Here is a 12,359-nt window from a genome sequence, read left to right as displayed (position 1 = left end):
TTTAATAAAACCTAAACACTTAGCTCTGCCTTTTGGGAATGTTTGCACACAGCAGGATGTTTGCAGACAAGCTGTGGGGGTTTGCATCAGTAAATCAGTAAGTGATATGTATGAGAGAAAGCTCTTACAAAGCCTGACAGCAAAATGCATTTATAAGATGCTGTTGTGAATTACACTCACAGCTCACGGCATATGGTTTCCCTCCAGCTAAAAAAGCTGCTGGGTAAGAGAGAAAACTTCATTGCAAAACATGGAAATGCAAAACAAGGGCAAAGAAAAAGGGGCACAGGACAGAGGTCAGATTTCCCCTTTAAAAATAGGGCTAAGGAAAGCTTAGATGAAAGATTAGTAAGGCTGGAGGGAATGCCACGGAAAAAATGTCATCAGGCATCTGACCCTCTGTGCCTTCACCGAAGTCTGCATCTGTGGGGGAGTGGCAGCCACAGTCTCCATTGGAATTACACTCTTCTTTGGGTCTAAAATAAGGTTTTTGACCTAGATACTATGTTCTTATAAAAACACAAGATACCAAATGTGCTACAGTGTGTGCATGTATATCTGTATCTACATGAGTATCACAGCATGAGACCCAGAAGCTATTAGTCTATAAATTATTCCATCTGCATGGCTGATTTCTCATGTGGCTGTTCCTAGATATCACAAGCCACAGATATTCTCCCCACCACCAGCAGTAAGGGCTTCTGTAATTTTTACAGGAACAATGATTCAGTGGCACTGGAAATGAAGAAAACTGTTGAAAAAGGACGGACATTCAATGCTGTGCACATCGAGGTGTGCAAATGGTTTGAGATGCTTCATTTCAGTCCAGAAAATAGTGAAAGGTTCTATCACACACACTCAATCAGCTCAGACTGATCAGAGGAAGTTTTTCCTCCTTCTAGTGCTGTTGGAACTGGTTCTAGGGGCCATACTTGGTGCATTTCTTTTCCACAGGAAAGATCTTATGGCAGAGAGCTATAAAAATAAACACAAAAATACCTGGAAACTGGAATTCAACAGCTGCTCAGGAGCTGTTTTACTGCTCTTTCTAGTCCACTAGCACACTGGAGTAGGTGAGTATCAAGGAGTAAGACCTCTCCCACCAGCTGAGCCAACAAACTTTTCATTTGGGGTCTCTTTCAGTTTTAACTACATTTGTATTCAGTTAACTTTGTCACAGCTTCAGGGCTTTGAGAGAAGGAAAAATCTGGAATTGGCTTTTGGACCAGATTTGCAGGCTGGCTGAGCAAAGCATGACTCCCCTTTGAGAAAAAAGTAATTGTGCTGTTGTGGGAGTTGCTTTTGCCCATCATGTTCCATCCTGTCAGTTCAGTACCTGGAGTAAATGTGTCTGCAGTTAATGTCTATATACACAGAGCTAAGATTTTTACATAAATCTGTAGGTAAAGGGAATATTTGTCCATGGTTGACTGCAATCTCCTCTTGGCACCTATGACCAAAATTAGGGAGTTATTCTGGGCCTGCAAAGACATGATAAATGTATTTTAATACAGACCCATCTCAGGAAGCATCATGCTACTACTGAACAATGCTTTCAATGCTTCCTAAAACCACCATTTGAGCCTACAGAGAATTAAATTAGTACAGAACTTTTTGTCATAATCACTTGATCAAAATAACTTGCTGGAGCCATCACATATAAGGACAACTGCCCTAGGAAGTAGATCACATGCTATTTTCAATTAGTAACAGGGCCAGGGAGAGCAAATTATGTAAGAACTATTTCCTAATCTCCAGGGAAGGGAGAGCAGTGACTGCATTGATCATTGCTGTAAATGGACTCCCTTCTTGCTGCACAGTCTGTACATTTTGGGACCATGGAGAGGGCACGTGGAGGGGCTCTAAACTCTGAAATGAGTTATCCAACCATGCTTCCACCTTCTGGCAGAAAAAACACACACACTGACCTACTGACAAGTTATCATATTTGTGACAGCCTTTCCTGAAACAGACAATCCTGTGGTAAACTTCATGAAGCAATTTTTTAGGACGGTTGATTTTTTATTTTTTTTTAGAATTTTCTTAGACTCTGTCATATTTGGCTTTCTGTTCAGCAGCCCTTCAACATTACTCCCGGAGTTCTGATGTCCTGAATTAACCTCCACCTAGCACTAAGAGAAAGCAGGGCATGCAATATCTCAGTATTAAGACATCTAACACCACCATGGCTAAGTGCAGCAGAGACCACAGGTTATTTTGTCACTTTGAACTGAAAATACACATAAAAACACTTGTCCAACCAGCAGAGAGGGTTGTGGATGTGGTTGGTGTTCAGAAGAGGGTGTTCTAAGCCATGTGGGTGTAAGGCATCCCCCATCACCTAAGTCTAGGTCTCACTGACTCCTGTGAAGATGCTGACAGCAATACCAGCAATACCAGCAATGGATGAAGGAAGTCAGAAAGAAACACTCCCTTTGGTGTGGGCTGCATATTTTAGGGTCTGAGAGGTTTCCAAGCAGAAATTTATCTTCAGACTTCTTGAATGCAGAGTAACTTTCTGTCCCTCCAGCATCCCAGGAAGTGGTGAAGATTAACAGAAATTTTCACCAAAGCATGCTTGCTAAATGGCTTCCTAAGGCATCACATCCTGTTGGACACACAACTGGACTTTTACTTTAATTCACTCTCTTCTCTAAGCTGCTTCATCTTGGCCGAACATCTGCTAGTTCGGTGAGCTCTAGAAGCTAAGACGACATCAAAAAATAAATTCCAGAAATGGGAATTCTTGGAGTTTCCTAAATCTACATGTCTTTTGTTGAACACTTTGTAGAATATTCAGAAACACTGTCTTATTTACTTAAAAAGTGCTTTTTTGCCCATAGGTACAAATATCACTGATGCAACCAATCATTCATCTAACAGCATGGAGCTGCTGGAGGAAATGAGAATAAGCTTGTATAAAAAGGATGAAGATGATTTACTATTGATTTGAACAGGAGTGCAGCTTTCTGTTTCTTCTCATTAGAGGAGAGCAACAATTTAATTGTGAGTTGATTGAAACATTCAGCCATGAAATAAAATATATTGATAAATATACCAATATATCAATATATCAATATAAAAATAAAACAAGTAAAATTATCAGGTTCTAAAAAATAACCAAAAATGGCAGTAGAACCTTTTTTCAATGGCATTATTTTATTTTTATCAATGCATGAAGCAGATAATAGACTACAGAAGGGTGCACTCTTCTCTGCTCAGGGTAACCTGAGCCTAATGTACTCCCTTATTTATGGGGAAGAGCATCTGAGTATCACATGCAAATAATAATGGAACATAACTCTCTCCTTGGCTTCTTACAAACCTACCCACTGTAGAAACCCCTTAAACAGCAACTGAACAAATTGTACAGTAGTCCTGCATTCTTATCCTTATGGTGCTCAGAAAAAGGGAGGCACAGGAATGTGTCTATGATGAGAGCTGGGAGTACAAGCTGCCATTACAATCAATGGAATTTGAGTTATGTTCACCTTTTATCTCACATTTTATTGCTGCTTATGGCTCAATTTGCATACACACACAGGTGACCACGGCCACTGGGATCCTGTAGGGTGGCCATCCATTTCTTAGCGGCTATTCCACGGTGTTGCAGGCCTCCCACGGGTCCTGGGTCATATCTGTCAGCACAAGATGGGTGTTCTGTGTATCTCAGGGCATCTTACGTGGCACTAGGGCACCTATGTTTAGGCAATTGCTGGCAGGTCAGCTGAGCAGCAGCAGATTGGGCAGCTCTGACTTTAATGCGCGGCTGACTCGGCGGGAGCGGGAACACCGAGTTCACTGGCACATCCTTCCAGCTGGGTATCTGGTTCCTAACCCAGAGATCTTCTGGGACTGTGTAAAGACCATCAGGATCTCTGCAGGCTTGCAAAGTCACCAGCATTCTCAATGGACTAACATGGACATTCATCTCAGGCCACTCCTCTCGTCCCTACCGCTGTAAACACCGGCAGCTCTTCCAAGCAAAGGAGCAAAACCTCCCGGTGCCATAAAGTGAACGATGGTGGAATGATGGAAAATGGCTTCAACTATCCATTCTCTAACAGCAGTGAAAAAGAGAAACCTTTGTTTGAAGTTTTTACTAGAAGGGGCTGTTTCTCAGTCACACAGCTCCTCAGGCTCAAGAGATAAAACTGCTTGTAGTGGGACTAAGAAAACTCTAATTACAACTGAAGTTAACAATCCTATTCGCTTGTCTTGTCTGTCATTTTACAGACATTTTACATTTTTGCATTCAAGACAAAGTCACTTTAGTGCCTGACTAAGAACAAATTTTTTTCCTCCTTTTTCATTCTAGAGCAATTATTAAACTAGGACCTCCAATTTACTGGAACCTCTGCATCTCCATAAATGATAAGTCTAGTATTCATCCCTATCCTAAGGGAAATTTCCCCAGGTAATTTATTTTCCAACTTGATTTGCTCTTCCCCTTGAAGGAACACTCTGGATGTCCCCGACGAAACATTGAAATACATTCCATGACTTATTTTCCGAGGACTATTGATGTATTAGGCAGCTACAAACGTTTTCACAACTGAAGCCCCCCCAGATCTCTCTGCTATTGTTTGGCTATGCAACCACCTTGTTTGGTAGTCCCCTGAAATGAATATGAAAAAGCTCATTCAATTTTTCATGGAACAGAGGGGTACTGTAGCATGGTTGGTTTTTTTAGAGCTCTCTTAAAGTGATATATTTAGGAGGTATGAGGGGAAAGAACTGGGTAGGCCTTTATTTATCTTCCCAACAGGTGCAGTATAGGGAGGCACAAAGACTCTGTTTGCTAAATTCAGTTTTGTCAAGTACAAAGCGCTCTCTTATCTGCTGAAAGGCTGTTCCCTGCTTTCCTCCTAAACTCAATGAGCTTCTCAATTTAGTGTGACAATATTAAATATTTTATTCTTGGGCACAGATGCACTGTTTTTCACAGTGCAGGGTGGACAAGCTTTTCAACTCAAGTACGAACAACAAGCAAGTAAGCTCAAGTACGAACAACAAGTAAGTTGTACGAACAACAAGTAGGAACAGCAAGTAAGCCAGATCAATCTTGCATAATCCTCCTTCAGCACTATTGAAGTCAATGCATTGTATGAGGAAAGAAGTTAGTGTAGTGCCTTCAATTTACACCATAATAAACCAAAACATAACAGCCCAAAGATAAATCATGGTGAATTTTCAGTCAAATTAATTTGATTCAAACTTAGCAGCGCTGGAGGGGGAAGGTCAAAGCATGAACCTGAGATGCTCTGGTATCTCAGAAGGAAGTGTGGGAGGCACACAGAGGAGTTAGCAAGAGGAGGAAAAGGCAATCTAAGAACAAGCCGTGTCCCAGTGTAGCACACAGTCTGTGCAGGAGGAGCTGCTCCGTGGGGCGCAGGGCGAGAGCACAGCCCACCCTCGGGGATCTGATTACAGCTCTGGGGCGTGAGTTTGCTTTCCATTTGGGGACGGCTCAAAATTTATTAGCTGGAGGTGATGAAGAGAAACTTTCTGAAGAATTGAGGGGGAAAATGAGATAAGGGGTTAGGGTTTCACTCTTTCGTCATCCACCAAAACTCATTTACCTGCGATTTGAATAGGGAGCTTTGCAAATGACACACAGGGCCTGACTTTGAGTGTGGTTTGGCTCTGAGACTGAGAATGAAGGAAGTTAAAAATAATGGGAATGCATTCTGCAGTCAGTGCTGCAGAGGGGCCATGATGACGGCAGAAGATGGATGTCTGTGTGCTTTTCTTTTGCATCACCATGCAGCGAGGAGAGAGCAGCTGCACTGCCCATGTGGTGCCATGTAAAATGGTTGTACAGGTTTCTTCATGGAAAGCACCAAACAGGGCTGAAAAGTGTTCACATGCTGGGATCTTGAATTTTCAGGAAAAATTTCCATCAGCAGTTTTAATTTTGACACAAACCAAATCTGTATAGTGAAGCAGAATTCCCATTCATCTTCTTTTTTGCCTATCAAAAATTATCTAACCCTGAAAATATGATATTAAAAGAAATCTGACTTTAATTACCTCTTAACCTTCATACTTAGATTATTTTCTCACTGGAATGCTGCTTTACATATCTACTTATATGTTTTATATGACTAAGTGACTTGCTTGACAGTGACTGTTATCTTGACACACCAGACAGTTGCATTATTTAGAATATTGCAAATATAGTGCAAACATAATGATAGAAAAAAAATCTCACAATGAAAAAAAAAATTATGTTTAAAACCAAATATAAGTAAATGTTGTTTCTGCTGGGTGTCTTCATGGAGAGCAGTGTTGCCATATCTCCAAAGCAGTATTTATGTCTGCCTCCTTTCATAGATTGCTTCATGTTTTACAGATTGTTCTTCTAACAGACAGTATATGCAAGTAGTTTTCTTCACAACTTTTACATCTATGCTATTTGTAGATTGAATAAAATTTTACTGAAACTCTGTCTAAAGTAGGCACACTGATTTTAATTTTGATTCCTTGCCAAAATTTGGATGCTCCAGGCAGCATCATTCAAGCAGAGCTTGCAAAAACTTAGAAAATGAAGTTGGCGGGGAGTTGATAAATGCTTTGGCTCAAAATTTGGAACGGTAACTCGTGGCCATGCATTATTTCCTAGATTGGGGAGAATAAATAGGGCAAATTTACAGAGCTGCCTACTGGGGACAGACTTGCACCTGTCTCTGTGGGATGATGCCCACAAATAGTTTGAAAAGGTTGCTCTTGAGAGACTTGGCACTTTTACAAAAGCGTGTCCAAATGCCATGGCCTGTGACAGCTTAAGAGGGCACCTAATTAATGAGCAGCTCTTATTATGAGTATTGGTTAAAGGAAAGGGGGGGGAGAGGAAAGATTGACTGAGTGATTGCAATAAATTGCAGGAAGTAATTATATGAGGGAGGGTTATTTTGTTAGTCACCAGGAAAGCTAAAGGCTGTTAAATTTAAATGCACTGGTTTAGGCCTTTGGCAACCCAGTGACACCCTGGTCATCCACTGAGATCAGTTAACCCATTGATGCAAACTTCACCTTGCACACATATTTTGGGCCAGCTAAGACCAAGCTGTCCTACAACCATTGACCATCTACTACAAAGAAGCTACAGCTGATCTTATGCACAGGATTTGACTTTTTAGGAGTACCATGAAGGCCTTAAATAATTAGTCATGGAAGCCTGTTTCTGCAGTGACAAATTCCATCAGGCTGAAGCTCTCCAGCAACCCTCCCTAAGTTGAGTGGTGTGTTTAATTTGGTGATCCTATTTGTTAAGAGCTCTTTGTGAGGCTACACTGTCACCAAGTCAGGAATTTTCTCACTTTGTTAATCTAATAATCTTAGAATAGCTCAAAGAGCGCTTGGCCTAAAAAAAAAAAAGCCTGTGAGCTCGTTATAGCAGTGTCTGTGAAAAATTAAGCTGCATACTTCAGGGACTGTAGTGATAAAAACCCACCCATCTGAGATTTTCTAAATATTCAAGTGTTAGCCAGTTTCTGATTTCCCAACTACTTGCTTGTGTGTGCAGTTTTTAATTTACAGGACCCATGGAAATGAGGAGTATGGGATAAGTCAAGTAGGTTGCTTCTGCTGGAAATGTCAGAAGAACCATGCTTAGGTGCCCATGTGATGCAGAAACCTTAAGCCTCTTTTTGCCCCTTCATTTTCTATTGCAGTCCTTCAACAAGCTTGCCAAAAGTTTCTCAGACAGTCCTTCCAGTGGTAAGTGGAGGGATTTCCAGAAGGAAGGACTTTCCAGAATTAGTCAGTCCAAGATTCAGCTTCATTGATTAATTTTCCTCAACCCTTGATGCTTTGGAACTGACCATGAGAACAGGCATTTGATGACCATGTGAGGCTCTGAATTCTTACTGGTAGAGCTGATATGAGTAGAGCTTGTACGAGTAGCAGTATTGTACTATTACTGGCACCAAATTCTCCTGCCACAAATACAGTAGGTTCTCACACTTACAATACAAGTACTGTCAACAGGTCAGGGGGGCTCTTATCAACAAAAAAATCTTTGGGAAGCAGCGAATCCCTGAAGTACAATAATATAAACCTGCTACTCCCCTGATCTCCTGGCTGCAAATAAACTGGGTGCAATAAAGAACAACCAGTGTACAACCCAATCATATAAGTTCTCCAGAGCTCTCTTCTCCTTGTGAATTCTATTAAGGCAGAATGCTTCAATAATTATTAGGTCCTGAATATTGACTCATTAAAAATCACCTTTGTTCCACTCTCAATATAATGTTGTTCAGAGCTGCTGAACTCATTTTGTAACACAAACACGGAGCTGCATTGGTAATCACTGCACTGGAAGAACATCTTTGAAACAATCTAATTTTAAACAGAATAAGAAACATGAGCCTCCAAACTAATTTTCTTCAAAGCACATATCTTTTGAAAGTGCATAAATATTTTAGGGTTGGGGTTTTTTTTTGAGTTGACAGGCACAGAATGCATTCTGATTAAAGTGTATAATACCCAGTCAAATAACAGATCAAATAAAAAGGACACTTAATACATGTGTAAATAATTTGAATTACAAATAAGACACTCTAGAAGGGGCTTGGCTCTAGGTTTGATATGGAGGATTAGGCTCTTGTATTAATACGTGCACTTGGTGTAGCTATTTTCAGAAGGAGACTTCATCTATCATTGTCCTCGAGCCCTGAGGAGGGCCAGTGAGGAAAGTGATCACACTGGTCTGTCAATACTGCTTATACTGCTTGCTTCAGACTCAGTCGTGCAAAAAGTTTAGTTTTCATGTGTCCCCCAAAAATGAGTAATGTTCCTGAGAGTTACTCTGCTCTTACCTTCCACAAAATCAGAAAATATTTCAAAAAAATAAATTTTGAAATTTATTTTTATTGAAATATAAAAAAATAAACTTTGTAAAATGTTTCTAAAGTTGTTCAAAGCAAATACTACTGACAAGTCAGTCTTAAATCAAACAATCCTATTCAAGCTACACACATCAGCCTGGAAGGTCTTTCAGGACTGATGGGAAATAAATGCTAATTAATGACTTCTATACTTTTCATACCTTAAAGATTAAATTCAGTTTTGCATTTGGGAATGCATTACTGAAGCTGTGTGTATAGCTTTCATTCACCAATATTTGAAAAGCACATACAGTCTGTATATTATGGCTTTGCAAAAGCTCTTTATATAGTCAAAAAATCACCAAAAATTCTTACCAAAACATACAAATTTGAAAAAAAAAAAACACAAGAAGAGCTATAGAAATAATGTAAATAGAAGAAGCTTATTTAACTTAAATTTTCAAAATTATTGAAAAATCAACATTAGCTTTTAAATAAATTATTAAATAATAGACCCTCAATATTTTTCACCTTTTTCCTCAGTCTCCAATGGACAATTCTGTCTCTTAGTAGCAGACTACATACTCTGTTTCTTTTCTATGAACTTAATAGCACCCCAGAAGGGGCCAATATTACTGACTGTAACTATCCTTCTGAAACATAAAATAACAATTTCTGTAATGTGGCAAAATACATTATTCCAGTTCAAGCTGTACAGAATAACTTACTACATTCTTCACTTATGCATTTAGATGTATAGAATGTATTTTCATCAGAACCATAAAACTGTTTCATCAGCACATCGTTCCGATTCAATAACTATTAGAAAACTGCATGAAAAACATATCAATGTCCTGACTTTTTAAATCTTAAGAAACGCCTTTTCCCTCTTTTCCAGAGTTTAGATAGCTTAGAAGAGAGAACCCACAAATTGCACTACAGGAATCCTGTAGTCTTTAATAAATGAATACAGCTTTTGCCCAGTCAAGTAGCTTCTCAATATCCATTCAAAGTCATGTTTGTGCTATAGCCCTGCCTGAAAGTCATTTCTTAGTCTAAAAATGACCAGTGATCTCTAAAGATTTAGTGATGTTATGTGGCTATTGTTCTTAATATCATCTGTAGCTGATGTCTGCAAGGTGGTCTCGAAGGTGTTTCGTGTGTGTGCGCACTCGTAATTCCTGTCAGTAAGAAACGCCCAGGTAATGTTCTGTCATGCTTACCATCCTTCTTGGTGGGTTCTGGCATTGTTACAAGGATTCTTTATTCCCAGAGAGTTTCAGCCTTTCAGATGCAGCCAGTAGTAGCCCCAAGTCCAGCGGAGAGTGTGTGAGATCAGTGTGACAAGCAGAGGGTAAGAAGAATTCCTCTGCTTTATATACTGCGCCTGAAATATCAATCAAAATAGCACCTCCTCTCTTTTCACTGCAAACACTTTGAAAATTGACAGTTATGGGAAACCCTTCACATCTGTTGTCTGCAGCCTCTGCTCCCTTGGCTTTTGGAAGGAATTTCTGCTGCATTGCATGGGGCTGATGAGAACATCTATAACTTTCTAAATTCAGCCGCACAGCTTGCTCTCTGTGTCCCTCTCTGTAACTTGCAGACACGTATGCACACGCAGACAGAGGCTGAAAAAGTGACTGCCATGCTGTTAAAGAGCCCCTCCTGCCTGCAAAACCTGTAGGAAATGCCTCTATACATTTATGCCTCTTCCCACAACATAAAAGTGACAAGTAGGCACAAGCAGCCTGCCTGCAGTGTAAAATAATTTTTTTCCTTCAAGAGAAGATGGTGTGCAAAGACAGTGAGAAGTAGAGTGTCTGTCAGTATTAATGAAAAGTATTATTGTACTGCTGTTTTTAGCAGTGAAGATACTCTGTATTTCCCTTCTGTTTACATATGGTACATTTTCTTGGGTCCTTTCCCTGTAGCCACTCTCATTTTGGCATTGGTGGAGACTGTAATGTGCCTTTCAGCATAAATAATTCATTAACTGGAGAGACTGCTGCTGGGAGTTGAGATACTTTCTTCTCCACTCATCCAGGAGATCCAGCACTGCCTGCCTTTGCCAAGCCAGGAAACCAGACAGAAGGAATGGAAATCCAATCTGTAGCACACACACAGAACCACTGAACTGAGCCACTGGGTTGCCCTCCTCTGAGATTCCCACTTAAACTACAAACATGTAGGCAAGAGAAAGGCAGGTCAGAGTCATTCACAAAGTGAATCTGAGGGTACTAGGATTTGCTTTCTTACGCTCTTTTAGAATTTTGAGACAAAAGGGTAATAATTAGCACAATAGATGAAGTGGTCCTCAAAGGTTTTGTGCTATTGAAGCACATGCTCATACCATTAATCGGGTATCAATAAGAATTGAGCTACTGGAAACACTGCTCAGTGTATGAATGGAGCCAAATGTTACAGAAAACCTATCTTACATCTTTGGATAGGATTGGGAGATGTAATAGCAGTCATGAGCCTGGTTATTTTATAGCCAATGCATGAGGGTTTCCTCTGCAATATCTTTTTTTTTTTTTTTCTGGTTATTTAGCCCTTTTTATAGACATCTTATAAAGGATGGGCATTTTGTTCCTTTTTTTAAAGACTGTCATCTCATTTTTTCTGCTCTCTTCAATGTGGTGTTTATCATTTGACTGATTCATGTGCCTGTAAAATACAGAGATAGGCAAGACTCCTGCCTACAAGAACTTAAACAAGGAGTATTGAAGCTATCTTCCTCCTTTATTTCACACCACTATCAAGGTAAAGCTGCTCATATCACTGAAATAATTCCTGTCGTTGGAAAGGAAAGAATGCTGCTCTGGAAAGGTACGTGGGGTTTTTGTCCCTCTGTGTGAGTGGGGTGCCAGCAGTGTGAACAGAGTTAATAACATGTCAGAGATCACTTTTTATTGTTCCCCTTTCTCCTGCCCACATCGAGGCACTGAGCTCTGTGGTCGCTGGAACCAGAGCAGGATGAGGAGCAGCTGCTGATGCTCTCCAGCCTGGTGTTTCCTCTGTGGCCCTTTGTAAGATGCAAAGATATTTTGCTTTGCATTCCACCCATCATGTGCCAAGAGGTGCTGAGAACTATGCTTCTGGAGATTCCTGCTAATACAAACAGGATTAAACTATGGTCACACTGTAGTAGCGGTGGGTTAGAGAGGACCTCCACTGCAAACACACAGTGAGAAAGGATTGGTGGCAGGTGCTTATCCTTACAGCCTTAAAGGGCTTCCTTTACAGCAAGAGGAAGAAGGATATCCAGGAAGACAGACTCTTATTCATAATCTTCCTTTAAGCTACTAAATAAATCAATACTGAGATCATATTTGTTGGACCAAGTGAAAGTGAGTTGTTCTCATCTGCATAGCAAAACTTCCTCTCCATCCTTAAATTGTGAAGCTGCAGTCAGAATCTGTACAGGGAATGGTTGTTGGATGTGCCTGAGTTGTGAACCAGCAGCCATCTGAAAATTTGCTCATCCTTTCATTTTTTCCTATCCTTACATTATACTTGTGTAGT

The 12,359-nt window shown here is 40.2% G+C and overlaps 1 protein-coding gene across 3 annotated transcripts in view; it reads right to left on the bottom strand.

Annotated features, from left to right (window-relative positions):
* The window catches only part of MYBPC1 (myosin binding protein C1), a 72,319-nt gene extending 62,066 nt beyond the window's left edge, over positions 1 to 10,253 (bottom strand). Inside the window, exon 1 of one of the 3 annotated variants that reach the window (XM_059472106.1) lies at positions 10,055 to 10,253. In XM_059472106.1, coding sequence (XP_059328089.1) covers positions 10,055 to 10,079 — 25 coding nt within the window. In that variant the 5' untranslated portion in view covers positions 10,080 to 10,253. The remainder of the gene's footprint in view (positions 1 to 10,054) is intronic. The other 2 variants (XM_059472108.1, XM_059472107.1) reach the window with 2 other exon arrangements.
* Between the last annotated feature and the right edge of the window lie 2,106 nt (positions 10,254 to 12,359).

The sequence above is a fragment of the Ammospiza nelsoni genome, chromosome 5, assembly GCF_027579445.1.
Source record: "Ammospiza nelsoni isolate bAmmNel1 chromosome 5, bAmmNel1.pri, whole genome shotgun sequence".
In the NCBI taxonomy this organism is placed as follows: domain Eukaryota; kingdom Metazoa; phylum Chordata; class Aves; order Passeriformes; family Passerellidae; genus Ammospiza; species Ammospiza nelsoni.
This window is presented reverse-complemented; position numbering and strand designations above follow the sequence as displayed.